Genomic DNA, 14,692 nt, shown 5'->3' with positions numbered 1-14,692 from the left:
GCCCTCCTGTCTTGTCCAAACAGGTTTTGCTGGGCGTCATCCGATGGATGGCCAAACGGTGCTAACCCGGCGTAGTTAAGTGGGTCTGTAGCCGATAATGCAGAAGGACCGACCGGGGAATAAATGCGGTGGCTCAGAGAGAGAAGAGACCGATGACGCAAACTGGACCAGAACAACAACAACAACCACACCCGGTAACACATGACTAAATTCCTTGGCCACGTCAGGCTCGACAGCACTTTTCTGTGTTGTTCCCGCCCCGTGTGGCCAAGATGATGCCAGTGCTCTCCCCGTAGCCGTCCATCGTCCCCATCACCGTAATTCTTTCACACCCAGTCAGGCCTTGCTCGGTTGCATCATTGCCGCTCCTTGCAAGGTCTTGGAAGAATGGGTTGCTGTGATTCACCCGCGGCTTTCGGGCTGCTTGCTCTTCCCTCCCTCTTTAAGGCCAGGACCCTTTGCCGTCGAACCCCTGAGAAAAAAGGGCCCAGAATCATAAGCAATCGTTGTGATACCAGAAAATAATAGGCAATGCCCATTGCGCATCCGTCGACATCACAGGTTCAAAGTCACATTATCTGCTGTACGCCCGCTTGTCTGCCCGATAACAACCCCATCATCCAACCGTCTTTCCATTTGTTGAACCAAACCCGAGCCTGATACTCCACCGCCGGCATCATGCATTTCACCGTGATAGTACCACTGGTGCTGTCCATAGTGGCCTTCGTCCTCTCCTTCCTGGCCCTCTTCGCCGGCCACAAGGTGGGCTTCATGGAGGATTACGACGTCGTCCGCCTCAACATGTCGACCTTGGGCTACAACCTGGTCCCCACCGCCACCGAAGAAGCCGACCCGGCCTCGACCACGGACGGCTTCCTCGATAGGTTCGTCGACGGCGTCAGCGACCGCGTGTCTGATATCATCAACGACATCGGCAACGACGTCGCTGACCGCCTCGCCGACGAGCTGGGCGTCTCTGAGTGGTACTCGCTGCACCTCATGGACGTATGCCAGGGCGATTTCGCCCCCAACGTGACGGCGCCCAACGCCTGGCTGAACGTCACCAACTGCACTCAGCCGTCTCCTGGTCGTAAGTGTGCCAACACGTATCCAGTCCCATGATGCGGTGCTAACGTCCGACCAGCCAACGTCAACCTCACCAGGATGCTGGACCAGGAGCTCTCAATCGGCCCCCTGCGCCTGAGCCTCGCCGACCTCAACTGGCCCGACACCATCGAGGACACCCTGGACAAGGTCAACAAGTTCCTCCTCGCCATCTGGGTCCTCTACGTCTTGGGCATCGCTTTCTCCGGCCTCGCTGTTCTCGGCTCCCTTGCGGCCTTCTTCCTCGGCTTCAAGAAGCGCACGACGGTGACCAACTTCGTCTTCGCCATCCTGGCCGCCCTCGTCCTATTTGCTGGCAGTCTCATCACGACCATCGGCGCTAAGGAGGGCGCCAAGCAGATCACAGACATTGGCGACGACATTGGCATCTCGGCCGAAGCCGGACAAAAGTTTATGATCATTTCGTGGGTCGCATTCGCCGTCATGTTCGCAGCCGCCGTCTACTGGGTCACGCAGTTCTGCGTCGAGAGGCGATCGACCCACAGGCGTGGTTTCAGCGAGAAACGTCGCCACCAGAAGGGCAGCTTTTAAAGGTGCATGCGCGTTTTGCATGATCCCACCACCAACAGAACCAGAAAAAGAAAGAAAAGAGGGGGAGGTAAACACTAGTGCGTCTCTTGAATCTCGAATTGGGAAAGCTACGATATGGAAGCGATTTGGTTTTGCAACGATACCTGTGTCGGGTCAGTGGCCTGGTAGCCGGTATACCACAGCTGGTTCCCGACACCACGATCCTTTTTACTTTCCTTCATTTTTGCCGAGATACCATTGTTGCGATACACGGACCCATAGAATGCACAGTTTAGTGTAGATTGTTCAGAACCATCTTAATGGCCGATGCCATTGAAGGATAGCACCCAGTTAATTCCGCGGTCCATGCTTGTGGTTCCTTACCAGATGAACCGAAGCCTCGTGGGTGTTGTGAATGTACCGTTTCGAATTTTTCCCATGATACCTACCTCTCCTACTTGTCGACGCTCTTTTGTGTGAATATGACGGGCCTTGTCGGCCTCATTAATGGCAAAGGCCCGGCCCTCCCCTCGCAAACAATCCCGGGACCCGCCTGCCGGCTCCGGTGTCCCGTGTCCCGGAATGTGGGGTACGTCATCCCTTCCAAATAGGCAACCACTGCCCAGTCTCGAAATCCGGCCGAACCCAAGCGTGGCCCTCCGACCGCTCCACTGTCCAACTACACCTTTCGCTCGGCCCAGATACCTGCTCTCACACCACACAGCCTTAACACGTCGGCGCACTCACGTTTCTGAGGTCCGTTCAAGCTCTTCCGTCCTTGTCCTCGGGGGCCCTGCTCCTCTGTTATTCTTCGTCTTTGCCCCAAGATTCGAGCGCGATAGATGATCTCAGCAACATGCCCTCCCTCCCTTTCGCAGACCGCATGTCCTCCGCGGCCAACATGCGAGGCAACAGCGACGTCGACGAGGGAGAGTCGCTTCTCGGCCGAGGCCGGGACAAGGCACGCCGCTTCTGGGACGGCTTCATCGATTTCGCTTTGCAAGGCAACATCCTTGAGATCGCCTTTGGTCTGATGTGGGTTTTATCCTCCTCCCCCTTAAAACCCGTCTCGTTCCCTGTGCATTTGTGCAGAGTCGGGGAAGTCGGGGGAAGAGTCTTGTCTGGTTCGTCAGGCTCACATCTACCTCGCTCCCCACAGTATCGCCGCCGCCTTCACCACCCTCGTCAACAGCTTCGTGCAGAACATCATCATGCCCCCCATATCCGTCATCTTCCCGCTCAACCGCAACATGGAGCAGAAGTTCGCCGTCCTTCGAGGTGGGCCCAACTACAACCACGATAATAAGTATACGACCCTCGAGCGCGCCAAGGACGATGGCGCCGTCGTACTCGCCTATGGGTATGTTTCTCGTGTGCTTTGCTCTCGGGCTCTCTCTCCCTTTCAACCCCTTTACTTCCCATTTCTACGGCGTCTGGCGTGCCGCATGCACGATTCTCGCTGAATCGTTGTGTCAAAAGACTTGCTGGTTGAAGTATCGGTGGCGCGACTGACACGAGCCCGCAGCTCTTTTCTTAACCAACTCGTCTCCTTCCTCTGCGTCGGCATCTCCCTCTACGGCCTGGCCCACGTCTTCCAGTTCTTCTCCCCAGAACCGATTATTAAGCATACTGTTAAGTGCAAGTACTGCCGCAAGCGAATTAGCAATAAGGTAAGTCCAGGAATTCGCCACAAGGAAGGCGAAGGCTAACACCCCTCGCCAGGCGCAACGCTGCGTCAACTGTACCAGCTGGCAAGATGGCCGCGAGGACCGGGCTCACCGTTAGATTTAACATGCCTTCAAGTGTTTGAAGAAATCTGCATGGTTTGAATAGAACGGGGCGTAACTCGGCGGCGTGCATGGCCATTTGCCCTTGTCCTGGATCAGTGTTTTGACATAGCGAATGTGTTGCCGGCTGGGGGGAGGTTTGTGAGAGCATTCGTCGGCATGGTTATCTTCCTGAATCACTATTATTATACTCAATAGCTTCTTTGGGTCGAGAAAAGAACCATAAGCTTCGTTTTCGATCCGTCGTCGCCTAACAAGCAAAGAAGCATGAGTGCCAACCATTTTGATCCAACGCCGTTAAACGCTTTCGCTACTATGTATCAGGCTGTCAGTGCCTCGTGGAAGTCGCTCCATAGATAAACCGAACTAGCCCATCCATACCACCTTCGTGGCCGCCCCTAGACACCTTATACAAAGGGAATCGTCTCAAGGAGGGTCCCTCCGTTGTGTTGGGGATGCTCCTTCTCGATACGCGACGATACATTGTGGCGGATCACTATCCATGCAGTTAAGCAGATGATGAACACGCCGGCCAAGCCACCGAAATCGATGCCCATATTTTCGCCAAGCTCCGTGTCATTTTTCTTGTTCTTTTCCTCCTTCCTTTTTTTTTTTTTTTTTTTTTGCTTTTGGGACAGAGAGTGAGTGGGACAAGGGCCGGGAGTGGAAAGCGGGCACTCACTGGGCTTCTGTTTCCCTCCAGTAGGAGAAAACTGATCCGGGACGTATTTATACTAAAGACACGCGGTGGAAGTTTGTGGTTGAGTGGGAGAGATGCCTGGACGACGGACAGTGAGCGGGAACTGTCTTTCATGAGCCGCGGCAAACAACGACTCCCACCGTGGACAATCGGAAACGGCGCAAACCACAGTCGCCGGGCGTCAAAGAGCATCAGATTCGTATTGCCGACTCTTCTCTCCCGTTGAAAAACGGCTGTCTTGATGCGTAACTTCTCCGTGGCGAATCTCCTTTCGCATGCTGAAAGCCCCTCTCCCACTTCAAGAAAATCTCTAATGCGGATTAGAGCATCATGACTGCCGCCACAGCAGCAGTACCGGCGATCCCATTCAAAAGCCGCTTCTGACCGGCCCGTGACACAGCTGCGTTTGGCGTGGACGCCGGGGTAGACGTCAGCGTGGCCTGGGTGCCAGTCGCGGTCGGCCCGGATTGCGCGCCGCTGGACTCCGTCGTCGCTGTGGCCTGGGCCAGCAGCTTCTCAACGCCGGCGGTGACGGTAAGGGGCACGCGGGCGTCCTCGTTCGTGACGGGCGACATGACCATGTGGGCGATTTGGGCAGTCCTCCCGTTCCTCATGATGACGCCTTCGTAATCCAGCTGGCCTCCCGAGATGGTGCCGATGAACTGGGTCGATCTACAGAAAGCCACATGGTCAGCTATTTGCTTCCCGCCTGCCGAACTGTTGAGGCGCTGGTGATGGGACACAGCTTGTTATAAGTCAGAACATACAGTCCGCTTTCGGGCTGCTCAATATGGACCTCGACGGTGGAAGGCCCCCCCACAAGTGTCATGGTGCTGCCGGAAGGATCGCCTCGACACTGGTAGTTGGTGCTGTTCCTTTGGCAGTACACGGCGTACGTTGTCGCGGTAGGGTTGACATCCACAATAGAGGCATCAAAGGGGTTGTGTCCGAAAAAGGGGTTCACGACCTCAATAACTGTTGTCGTCTGCGCCGTGACGCCGCCCAAGAGAGCAAGGAGGACCGTTGCGAAGCTCTTCATTGTGAAATGTAATGGACACGTCGATACGGAAACGTGAACAAATGGGTGCCTCTTTTGTGGCCAAGCGCGCGGGTTCGCAACCAGATATATTCCCCCTTCGTCAATGACAATTTCCTTCAAATACGACTGTGCCGCAGTGAAGCATATGGGGCCCCCAAAAGTTCATTCCCTTTCCGGCCAAGCGCTCGTAGCGTCCTAGCTGCTTTTTGGAAGCGAAAAGCAATCCCAAACCGTTGGTTCTATCTTCTAGGCTACAATAAGGAAGCAATCACGACTTGATCACATACGAACCATAGCCTCCTGTCAGTGCTCCAATTGAGAGTAGAAGAGCGACCCAGTAGACGAACCAGTGAGTTCATTCCGACTCTCGTTTGTTGCTATGGTGGCCAGCTGACGACAACCGATGCCTTGATGCATGTCAGGGTATGATGCCTTCGCATATGAATGACTGAGGATATTGAGGTCATCAATGAATGCTTGGATGCGGGGGTCGAGTTTACATATTCTGGCGGCGATCTCCGTTGATTGACATGAATATGTGTAATGACACTCACGGATTGTAATTAGACCGATCTCCGAAGCGCATCTCTGTTTCTTCGATGCTCAGGAAGGCATTCACGAATATTTGATGCATCGTCGCGCATGGCTTGTCTCTGAATACTGGCTTGGCGAGCAGCCGAACTTTCTTTTGCTGTTCAAACGGGCGATAGCAGTGGGTCTGTTTTTGGTAAGTCCGGGGCTGATCATCTCAGGGAGCTCCGGGACGAGAGGCTGCATTGTAACCAACTTCGGCATTTGTACATGATCACCCGTGCTCTTTCGACGACATCCAATAAGGTGTTTCGCTGTGCAAACGAGCTGTCGACGCGGGCTTGTTGTTTTTCGTTGTCACATCTCGGCAGAGCAGTGGCCCTCCGGATGCCGTAGGCCCAGCTTCGCCAAGGCGTTTGCGGTGAGACTGAAAGACGCCCTGGTTGAACGGTGCTCCGGGCGGAGCGGAATAGATCAGACGAAGAACAACAACGAAGGCCCTTGAAGCATGAATAAATTGGACGACGGAAGACGGGACGAGAACCGTAGACCAGTGCGACACAGATACCGTGATGCCAGTATCGGCAGTTGATAGCATAGGATGGACGTGGTAGAGACGCGATAAAGGCTGCTGGGCTAGACACTAGGCGTGGTGACGGAGTCATCGCCTCTTCTCTGGTCGCAGCAGTCACGAACTGGTGTGCTCCGCGTCCTGGGCTACTCGGATTATTCAGGTACACCGTCGTACGTAGTGACATAGGTCCCATTGGCAGCGACTTCCTTGGTTCCTGGTGCAGCGAGCGGAAAGGGGAGCGGCCTTGAGCAGAAACGTCGGAGGCTCGGAGCTTGTCAAGGGGGCGGGGGAAAAAGACAGGACGGGATGCCGATGGGATTAGACATGCTCGTATGTCGTCGTCCCCTTGTACGAGTGGGCCTTCTCTATGCCAAAATGTAGTCGCAAGGATGAGAGAGGCAGAGGAGCGACGCGAAGAAAGGGCTCTCCTCCAGTGATGTCACAAGACGCGGAATAGACTGCAAAGACGACCGACGTGTGGTCTGCAGCTGGAGGCTCTCGGGAAGACGAGGAGGTGCTTGGTTTCGATGCTGTGATGAAGAGAACCCCAAGTGTTTGTATGTACGATGGCGATAGTGAGCGCCAGAGAAAATGTAGCGTTCCCCAAGCAGAGCGTCCGTCTCCCGTGTCTCAGGAAAAGGAAGACGCAGCGGAGCGGGGGCCCAGAGGAGGAGGGGAGGGGGACCCTACCACCACTGTACGAATAGGTAGGTACCTAGGTAAGTAGATAGAGGTGGACGGATTGTTTAGCAGCTACGTACCCTTGCGTTCCTGTTTGCTGGCAAGTTCCGTCCACTCAGGAGCCTCTCTAGTCTCTACCTTCAAGGATTACCCACATTTCGGGCGGCCGTGCCTACCCCGTCCATCATATTTTCTCGAATTTCGCGGTCTTGGCATTTCTTGGCTTTCTTCCCCTTCCATCCTCTGATCGGTCATTTCTCTCGCTCTGGCTCTGGCTCTGGCTCTGGCTCACTTTTTCTCTCTCCCAGCCGCCGTTCGTTTCCCACTAGGCCGTCCGCCCGTCCGCCCAGTACACACTCGTACACACCTCCCATGTCCCTCCCTACTCCCTCCCACCACCCAAGTCAAGCATGCATCCGCCATCGGGCGACCGCCAGGTACACACTGGAGAAGGCAAAAGGGCCAAGCCAACTGGGCACTTTGGCACTCTTGCCCGGCGTGGAGACCTGAGGGGCGCCACCTCTGAGTCTCTGACCCTATGCTGACTCCGAGCCCTTTTCCAAAGGCTTGGCTTCCATTTTGCCAAAAAAGAATGCACTCTTGCTCGTCTCTTTCTCTCCCGCCCAGCCTTGGCCGGCAAGGACGGCGCATTGGCAAAAGAGCTGTAAAGCGCGCCCTTTCCCTCCCTCTCTCTACAATCTACGGATACAGTCTCTTGTGTTCGTATGCCCAGCTTCTGGTCTCGCTGCTCACTTGACGTCGGTCACCGGAATCCTTCTTCCATCTCCTCGGCCCCATGTCCGTTTTCCTCTTTTAAGGAACCGAGATCCCTCCCACCCACCAGCTGCCGCGACATACTCGCGCCCTGGTTCACCGTTGCCGACAGCTCTTCCCGTACCCGTACCCCTACAGTACAGTACAGGAGGGCATTTTTCTCCCGACCGGTTCGTTCGCTGTCGTTGCACCTGCGTGGAACGCCTCGCTACGAATGTCCCATGCCATAGCAAGGGTCTCTCATCAGACACGCCGAATCCACTTTCCGCGGACCGCGAGAAACAACCGACAACCTTCACCTCCGGCTTTTCCTCTCCTCCAGGCTGAATCGTAGTACCGGCGGCCCGCTGCCAGTACTGTCCCGGTTCAGCTCTAGCTTCCGTACCATCAGGTCGGTTCGTTGCATTGCGTCTTGTCTACCTACCTAGCAAGCCGGATGCCCGATGAACCACCTCCGGTAGCCAGCACTTGACGCCGAGCCTCTCACTGCACCCTTAGCTACCTGTCTCTCGACCCTCCGCGGCTCACGTTTGGCACTGCTCCCATACCGTCACGATGCATTACCCACAGCCTTTCCTCGCCTTGTTGTCGCTATGCTTGTTCTCTTCGAATGTCGCTCGCGCCGATGATACCACCACTGTCCCCATCTACCTTCCGCACTACGATGCTAAGAGCTGGTCGCAGCTGCGGGGCAGCGTCATCTCAAGTGTACGAAACCTTTCCAACCCGCTCCCCATACCCTCGCCTCCTCCAATGCTATTGTTCTAGTCTGACAATGCTTCCGCTGCAGGACGCTAAAGAAACAACCTACACTATCTTCTGCGCGCCGCAAACACCGCCCAACTGTGACCTCGCTGTCGAGTTTCCCTTCATCTTTGCCGAAGGCGAGAACACGCTCCAGTTTCATGGCACCAAAACGTCGACACTGTAAGTGCCCTCACTCGCCCGACCCTTGGCGTCGCCTCCAAGAAGCTCTGGCAACTAACCATTATGCGACTGGTCGTAGTATCGCCGACCTGGGATGCACGCTGAGTGGGACAACAGCCGCGACGTGCTCTGGATACTCGAGTTTAAGAAGCGGATATGTCAACGGAAAATACACAGGCCCGACTGAAGTATCATGGACCTCGACCATGACCGGCTCCGAGGTGCAATGGGGTGTTTTGACACTGGCTGATCACGATCCTACGGCGACCGCAGCGCCAACCACGGCCGACAACCCCAACTACGACGACTTCCTCTATACAGGCACCATCTCCTCTTCAATACCCGCCGAGACTAATCCCAGCGCTGCTTCACGTCTCGTTTCTGGCCGGGCTCTTGCCGCGTCATTATGCACCATGGTTCTTGCTACTCTGATAGCATAAGGAGCAAATACCCTTCGCGCAAGCGACGTACACCAGATCGCGCGCACAGCCGTGCCGATAACCCTGACTCGGCGAGAACCTCAACGAGCGAATGAAGGGAAACAAAACGCAGCATCTTCCCGTTAGAATGGCAGCATATGGAGCAGGGCAATAAAGGAATTCTGGATCGAACAACGGAGAATAAGGGTGTCACACATTACTGGAGCTATACCCTCGTTTTCATCAAGTGGGTATACATAGCGGGTTATTTGGCGAGGCCCATTGTCTTTTTTCAATGGAAGGTTTTTTTTTTCCAACAACCCACCCCGTTCTGTTGGGGTGAGTTTTGTAGTTCAGATCTTTACTGCTACTGACGATGTGCTCCTATTTTTGGAGTTATACCCCGTATCGGCGTTGTACAAGTTTGCGATCAAGGGACAGTTTAACGGCTGAAAACAAATACACATCTTCAACTGGGTTGAGGAGGGCAGCTCGCCTTTTCCCCGTCCGGTGTTGCTCAACCTTCACGAGATGATTCCGCCTCGTTAGTTTCCCCCCACCGGCCGAGGAGCAAGTGATGAATTTGGGCCCTAGTCAAAGTGGTTGCCAAGGCCATGTTGGCGTACGTACCAGATAGGCCACCATGATGAAGTCGGTTGTCCATGGGAAGGAACATGGCACTGGTCTGGGTTATCGGCTGTACAAGACTCATCGCACGCTTAGCAGAGTTACAGTCATGAACATTGTGACTTTTTTCTTGTCCCTTTTTGGGAACAGACGAGGTCTTACAGCTCTTTAGATCGGAATGTTACCCCTTTTAGTTCGTCTCGACAACCTCGGTCACAGTAACCCAAGTATCCAAAGCGGCAAGGCCGCCACAAAAGTGCTTGGCCGTATCAACTGACGTGAATAGCGCCACTGTCTTGCGGATTCCTGACCGTCGAGTTGTCCAGGGGCGCTGATGTGCTATCCATGGGACTGGCCTTGCTGTCAGTGTCGTTTGCACAATCGGTTGGCAGACGTCCGGATAATTGTGCCTGTCGTTGACGAGCAGCGGACTCCCGGGCTGTTCTGTGTATGTAATGTATACAGGTAGGGAAAGGGCCAGCGACAGTTGGCAACCGGGGTTGTTTGTTGGTCGACGTAGGGTTCGGGGGATGGACAAAGCCAACACCTACTAGTGACTGACAATGAGACCCTGGACGATCTCAAGGGCGCTCATGGTCTGGCCGAGGCCAAGGCTGCCGTCACTGCCGCCTACGTACCACTTCTGGCCGCATGTGACATTCGTCTCCGTGGCCTCACACACGTGGGCAGCGGCAAGGGCGGATGGCACCAGAATCTCCTTGACCTGTGGGAGGAGCTCGGGCATGGCGACGGCCGACTGCCAGAGGAAGCGAGACAGGTACCCTTTGAAAGTCTTCATGTCCGTGTTGCAGGTGTTGACCGTCTCACAGGCGGGCTCGTACATGATGTTTGTGCTGTTCTCAGCGGGGGAGAAAAAGCTCGAACGCGTCGTCTCCAGCATCTTCCTGGTGCGCTCCCTCCAGAGCTCTTGCCCCGTGTAGTTGGCCATGACGGCGGCGCCGTAGAGGTAGATGCCAGTCGAGTAGGTGAAGGACAGGTAGTTCGTCTTGCTGCAGTTGTCGCGGGCGTCGGCACCGTCGTATACCTTGAGGTCTTTGTCGATGAAGCCCACGTTGACGGACCAGTCCCAGACGTGGTTGGCCCAGGCGACGTAGGCGGCGTCGCCCGTGGCGGCGGCCAGCCTGGCGCCGAGCTGGAAGAAGCCGCCGTTGCTGACCGAGTTCTTGTAGTTGAGACCGTTGGGGTTGCTCTCGTAGATCTGCCACAGGAGACCGCCGCCGCAGTGCGTCGTGTTCCAGCGCGTGGCGAGCGAGTTGAAGATGTTGCGGCCCATGGTGAGCCAGGAGGGGATGCTGGCGTTGGCTTGGGGGAAGTCCCGCTCGGCAGCGGCCATGACAGCGAAGCCCCAGAAGCCGAGGTCGTCATTGCCCTCCTCGGACGCGTGCTCCGGCGGCATGTAGTCGAAGTTCGGGCCTGTGTTAACAGTGGCGGTGAGGGCTTGCGTGACCACGTCGTTGTATGTCGGGTCGCCAGTGTAGTGGAAGTAATCCATCATAATTCCCCAGAGGGCGCCGGCTTGCCACCAGTAGTATGGCTCCGGCAAGTCACCAACCATCTAGGAACGTGTTAAATCATCGGTCGGCTGTTTCTCCAAGGGTTCTGGCCATAATTCGTCGGATTCATCCCCTCCTCCTCTCCTCTCCCCCACACACTCTCTCTTACGCACATAAATATACACACCTTTGGGTCGCTGGAAACATTGCCAGTGTAATATGACATGGCACCAAAGGCAAGACTACTAGCAACTGCCTTGACGGAGTCTAAAACAAATCAGAGCCATGTACCGAGAGCTCCTTATAGACATCTGTACTAACCTGGGTTGGCCACATCAAGTGTGATGGGCGCAGTGAAAGCAGACGCTGCAGTTACGGCCACGGAGGCAACAAGAGCAAGCTTGACGAACGCCATCATGATACCCGACGATAACCCACTTTGGGCGAGTGCAAGGAGGTGCTGGTGAGCCGGACGATGTCGAAGCGGTCACGGCTCGTCTGGAAATGTACTTTAGAAACAATGCTCCAGATAATCATGTGCATAAAGAGACAAGTCGAGGAAGGGCGAGGACAAGAAGGCTCCGCGAAGGGGACGAAAAAGAGAGCCGCGGCAGCGAGACGCCTTTCAAGAGGGATGTGGGAGTACAAAGGTCGAGAGGCACTAGCGATCCATGATGGCATATATTCTAGGCGGAAGACGGTTGCTCCAACAAGCAGCTGAAGCAGGCAATTATATTAAAGAACTGGACGTTGCACCCGTGGGGTTCGGGGGGTTGCGGAAGGGGGGTACGAATATATTCTTGTCACTGGTGCACCAAATCTCTCGGGGCCTGGCAGCCCAAGTACAAGCTTCTTGGGAGGTCCTTGGTTGGCTCTCCATGCTTACTCTTGGTATCCTTGGGTCTAGCATGAAGGTATAAACATTCAAAAGGTTGCCGTTGGCTAGAGGAGGGGGCGGAAGTAGGGGGGGCAGTTGGGTGAGACTGGAAACGGCGGCGGTTGCGTTAGTCAGGCACGCACTCTACCCAAACAGGGGAAGCAACGGGGTCGGAGCCGGAGCCGCCGCAAAGGGGGGAACTCAGAAGAGCGGGGGAGCTGAGATGAACCTTCTCAGTGCGGCGCAGACGACATATGCCGAGGGGCTCGACGATCGCCTGTCGTGTCCAAGCAATCCCCATGATGGATCAATCTAGGCGTCGTGTCAAAGAGGAATCGCTGATTGGGCGCTTGTTCGGGACATGATTTCCTTGAAAGCCGCTAGCTTGGGTTACCGTTACCTCGGACTCGACACACGAAACAGCGACGTACCCAATTTTAGCCCTATTCCTTAAAGGGGTCAGGGGGGGAGAGGCTTTCTCCCCCAATTTTCGATGATTCTTAGAAGGCCTGGTGGCGCTGTGCCGAGTACCGGGTCTCGCCAACGACGTGGACGGAGTGACAGACTAGATCTCAATCGAATGTGTTTGGCGCTTCCCTATCGTTGAATTTGACCTAGGTAGGTAGGTAGTAAACGTAAAGGGAGCGTGGGAGATAAGCAACAGCTTGACAGCAAACTTTACGCGATGTCAGGTGTGAAGGAAATTACAGAGCTCGATAGGCAATGCTCGACTCGATGTCGCCGATCCACGGTGTCCCGTCTTCTGCCATAAGGAATGTTATTCATTCCATGGACCATTGCGTATTGTGCTGCCGTTTGCTTTTGACCAGTTGAAGGATTGCCGCACTCTTCCACATAAACTGTCATTCGAATGTTTTTGATCAAGTCCAAAAGGCAGCAAGCCAAAGGAGTATCTCTGGGCCGCCATCGGTATGTGATCTGATGCATTCGAGTCGTGACGTACCGGCCCATCCGGTAGCATGGTCAAGTCTTTGACGTGTTTTTTTTGTTCTATCGTCTATGCATAAGTCATCCCACATCGTCTAAGCGACCACGCCGCTTGCTGCCGCCTCCTTCTTCTCCTCGTCCGGCTGCCGCCCGGCGCCGCGGACCTCGCTCAGAACCTTCTCAATCGAGGCCAGGAACCGTGTGACTTCGTCTTCGGTGCCGACCGTAATCCTCAGGCACCCCAGGCAGCCGTGCTCCTTGCCGCGGAACCGGACGACGACGCCCTTGTTCTCTGCCAGCCGCTCGTATACAGCCAGCGCTGTGACATTGTCCGGTCTCCCCGCGGCGTCCAGCATTTCGTACAGCAGAAAGTTGCTCTCTGTGCCGCCCCGCAGCCTGCCGACGCCGGGGATCTTGGGCAGCTCGGCGATGATGCGGTCCCGCTGCGCCAGGATCCTAGCCCGGTTGGCCCGCATGACAGCCAAGCCCTTGTCGGACACGGCGTACTGCGCGAGCGCGCTCGTCGGCGTCGAGATGTTGTACGGTGCCTTGATGGCGTTTAGGAGACGCGCGATGGGCGGCGAGGTGAAGGCGGCGCCGAGGCGGATGCCCGCCATGCCAAACGCCTTGGACAGCGTCTGCATCACGACGAGGTTGGGCCACTCGAGCACCCACTCAGCCTGCGAGCTGCCCTCGGGCGCGAAGTCGATGTAGGCCTCGTCGAGGACCACGACGCCGTTCCACGTCGGGTGCTCGAGGACCCTGCGGACGTCCTCCTTGGCCAGCGCCGAGCCCGTCGGGTTGCCTGGCGTGCAGAGGTAGACGAGCTTGATCGTGTCGCCCTCACGGCTCAGCGTGTCGAGGATGGTGTCCGTGTCCATGCCGAACTCGGGAGCGGGCTTCAGTGGCACCTTGACGATGCTGATGTCGTTGATCTGCGCTGAGACCGAGTACATGCCGTACGTCGGCGGGCAGGTGAGAATGCGGTCCTTGCCAGGGGCGCAGAAGCACCGCAGCAGGGCATCGATGGCCTCGTCGCTGCCGACGCCGACGAAGAGGTTCTCGGGCTTCAGGTTCTTGGCCGTGTGCGTGTGCGTGTTGCGCAGGTCGCAGAGTAGCTGCTTGAGCTCTGGCTGGTGCGGGTCCGGGTAGCGGTTCAGCCCGAGGAAGTCGATGCCCAGATTGCCAGCCTCGAAGTCGGGCTGCAGGGACGGGCCGTAGGCGTTCTCGTTGGCGTCGAGAAGAACATTGGTCCCGTCATCCTTGTAGTCGCTGTGAAGGAGGTGGGTTTGTTAGCACGCTGCCGCAGCTCATGCTGGCGAGGAAAAGGGGGGGGGGGGGGGGGGGGGGGGGTAATGAGCTTTTGTGAGGGTTGACTTACTCTCTTGCACAACGATAAGGCTCAAGGGCCAAAATGTTCGGGCGTGCACAATTTTCAAGGTTAAAGGGCGACATTTCGACTCGGGTTGTCCAGGTTCGATGATGAGATGCCCAGCTGAATTGTGAGTTGGACTGTATCCTTATAATGAAATACCATCTAGGTACCACTCAGTCAATCCTAGACTTCGGGTTGAGTCAACTCTGGGCCATGCAAAATGGATCTTCCGTTACTTGAGACCTGTGTCCGTCCGCCGACCCCGGAGTCATACCTCGGCGCCT

At 55.9% G+C, this 14,692-nt stretch overlaps 6 protein-coding genes across 6 annotated transcripts; 3 read left to right on the top strand and 3 right to left on the bottom strand.

The window, feature by feature from the left end:
• Positions 1–305: 305 nt before the first annotated feature.
• Positions 306–2,056, top strand: CDEST_08540 (uncharacterized protein). The gene is made up of 2 exons (XM_062924699.1): positions 306–1,090; positions 1,145–2,056. Exons 1-2 carry the CDS (start codon positions 679–681, stop codon positions 1,654–1,656), a joined length of 924 nt encoding a protein of 307 aa, XP_062780750.1. The 5' UTR covers positions 306–678; the 3' UTR covers positions 1,657–2,056.
• A 235-nt stretch (positions 2,057–2,291) lies between these two features.
• CDEST_08539 (Putative large-conductance mechanosensitive channel/anditomin synthesis protein L) lies at positions 2,292–4,024 on the top strand. Its single transcript, XM_062924698.1, has 4 exons — positions 2,292–2,670; positions 2,795–2,995; positions 3,161–3,305; positions 3,358–4,024. Exons 1-4 carry the CDS (start codon positions 2,492–2,494, stop codon positions 3,418–3,420), a joined length of 588 nt encoding a protein of 195 aa, XP_062780749.1. The 5' UTR covers positions 2,292–2,491; the 3' UTR covers positions 3,421–4,024.
• Positions 4,025–4,054: 30 nt separating this feature from the next.
• On the bottom strand, positions 4,055–6,382 carry CDEST_08538 (uncharacterized protein). Its single transcript, XM_062924697.1, has 2 exons — positions 4,890–6,382; positions 4,055–4,794 (listed from the first exon to the last, which is right to left on the bottom strand). Exons 1-2 carry the CDS (start codon positions 5,159–5,161, stop codon positions 4,443–4,445), a joined length of 624 nt encoding a protein of 207 aa, XP_062780748.1. The 5' UTR covers positions 5,162–6,382; the 3' UTR covers positions 4,055–4,442.
• A 783-nt stretch (positions 6,383–7,165) lies between these two features.
• On the top strand, positions 7,166–9,652 carry CDEST_08537 (uncharacterized protein). Its single transcript, XM_062924696.1, has 3 exons — positions 7,166–8,429; positions 8,512–8,648; positions 8,728–9,652. Exons 1-3 carry the CDS (start codon positions 8,277–8,279, stop codon positions 9,086–9,088), a joined length of 651 nt encoding a protein of 216 aa, XP_062780747.1. The 5' UTR covers positions 7,166–8,276; the 3' UTR covers positions 9,089–9,652.
• Positions 9,653–9,831: 179 nt separating this feature from the next.
• CDEST_08536 (Putative glycoside hydrolase, family 76, six-hairpin glycosidase superfamily) lies at positions 9,832–11,702 on the bottom strand. Its single transcript, XM_062924695.1, has 3 exons — positions 11,530–11,702; positions 11,396–11,475; positions 9,832–11,270 (listed from the first exon to the last, which is right to left on the bottom strand). Exons 1-3 carry the CDS (start codon positions 11,624–11,626, stop codon positions 10,245–10,247), a joined length of 1,203 nt encoding a protein of 400 aa, XP_062780746.1. The 5' UTR covers positions 11,627–11,702; the 3' UTR covers positions 9,832–10,244.
• Positions 11,703–13,006: 1,304 nt separating this feature from the next.
• Positions 13,007–14,645, bottom strand: CDEST_08535 (Putative aminotransferase, class-II, pyridoxal-phosphate binding, aminotransferase, class I/classII). The gene is made up of 2 exons (XM_062924694.1): positions 14,415–14,645; positions 13,007–14,305 (listed from the first exon to the last, which is right to left on the bottom strand). Exons 1-2 carry the CDS (start codon positions 14,486–14,488, stop codon positions 13,129–13,131), a joined length of 1,251 nt encoding a protein of 416 aa, XP_062780745.1. The 5' UTR covers positions 14,489–14,645; the 3' UTR covers positions 13,007–13,128.
• Positions 14,646–14,692: the final 47 nt, after the last annotated feature.

The sequence above is a fragment of the Colletotrichum destructivum genome, chromosome 5 (assembly GCF_034447905.1).
Source record: "Colletotrichum destructivum chromosome 5, complete sequence".
NCBI lineage: Eukaryota > Fungi > Ascomycota > Sordariomycetes > Glomerellales > Glomerellaceae > Colletotrichum > Colletotrichum destructivum.
The sequence above is the reverse complement of the archived record's forward strand: the minus strand, read 5'-3'. Positions and strand labels throughout refer to the sequence as shown.

Excerpts from the sequence above, each read along its gene's own strand:
- CDEST_08537 (XM_062924696.1), top strand. The coding sequence starts at position 8,277 with ATGCATTACCCACAGCCTTTCCTCGCCTTGTTGTCGCTATGCTTGTTC. Across the intron at positions 8,430-8,511 it reads GGGGCAGCGTCATCTCAAGT|GACGCTAAAGAAACAACCTA; the intron begins GTACGAAACCTT and ends CTTCCGCTGCAG. Across the intron at positions 8,649-8,727 it reads GGCACCAAAACGTCGACACT|TATCGCCGACCTGGGATGCA; the intron begins GTAAGTGCCCTC and ends GACTGGTCGTAG.
- CDEST_08535 (XM_062924694.1), bottom strand. The coding sequence starts at position 14,488 with ATGTCGCCCTTTAACCTTGAAAATTGTGCACGCCCGAACATTTTGGCC. Across the intron at positions 14,306-14,414 it reads CCTTATCGTTGTGCAAGAGA|CGACTACAAGGATGACGGGA; the intron begins GTAAGTCAACCC and ends CCTCCTTCACAG.
- CDEST_08540 (XM_062924699.1), top strand. The coding sequence starts at position 679 with ATGCATTTCACCGTGATAGTACCACTGGTGCTGTCCATAGTGGCCTTC. Across the intron at positions 1,091-1,144 it reads CACTCAGCCGTCTCCTGGTC|CCAACGTCAACCTCACCAGG; the intron begins GTAAGTGTGCCA and ends ACGTCCGACCAG.
- CDEST_08536 (XM_062924695.1), bottom strand. The coding sequence starts at position 11,626 with ATGATGGCGTTCGTCAAGCTTGCTCTTGTTGCCTCCGTGGCCGTAACT. Across the intron at positions 11,476-11,529 it reads ACTTGATGTGGCCAACCCAG|ACTCCGTCAAGGCAGTTGCT; the intron begins GTTAGTACAGAT and ends GATTTGTTTTAG. Across the intron at positions 11,271-11,395 it reads ATGTTTCCAGCGACCCAAAG|ATGGTTGGTGACTTGCCGGA; the intron begins GTGTGTATATTT and ends ACACGTTCCTAG.
- CDEST_08538 (XM_062924697.1), bottom strand. The coding sequence starts at position 5,161 with ATGAAGAGCTTCGCAACGGTCCTCCTTGCTCTCTTGGGCGGCGTCACG. Across the intron at positions 4,795-4,889 it reads GAGCAGCCCGAAAGCGGACT|ATCGACCCAGTTCATCGGCA; the intron begins GTATGTTCTGAC and ends GGCTTTCTGTAG.
- CDEST_08539 (XM_062924698.1), top strand. The coding sequence starts at position 2,492 with ATGCCCTCCCTCCCTTTCGCAGACCGCATGTCCTCCGCGGCCAACATG. Across the intron at positions 2,996-3,160 it reads GCCGTCGTACTCGCCTATGG|CTCTTTTCTTAACCAACTCG; the intron begins GTATGTTTCTCG and ends ACGAGCCCGCAG. Across the intron at positions 3,306-3,357 it reads GCAAGCGAATTAGCAATAAG|GCGCAACGCTGCGTCAACTG; the intron begins GTAAGTCCAGGA and ends ACCCCTCGCCAG.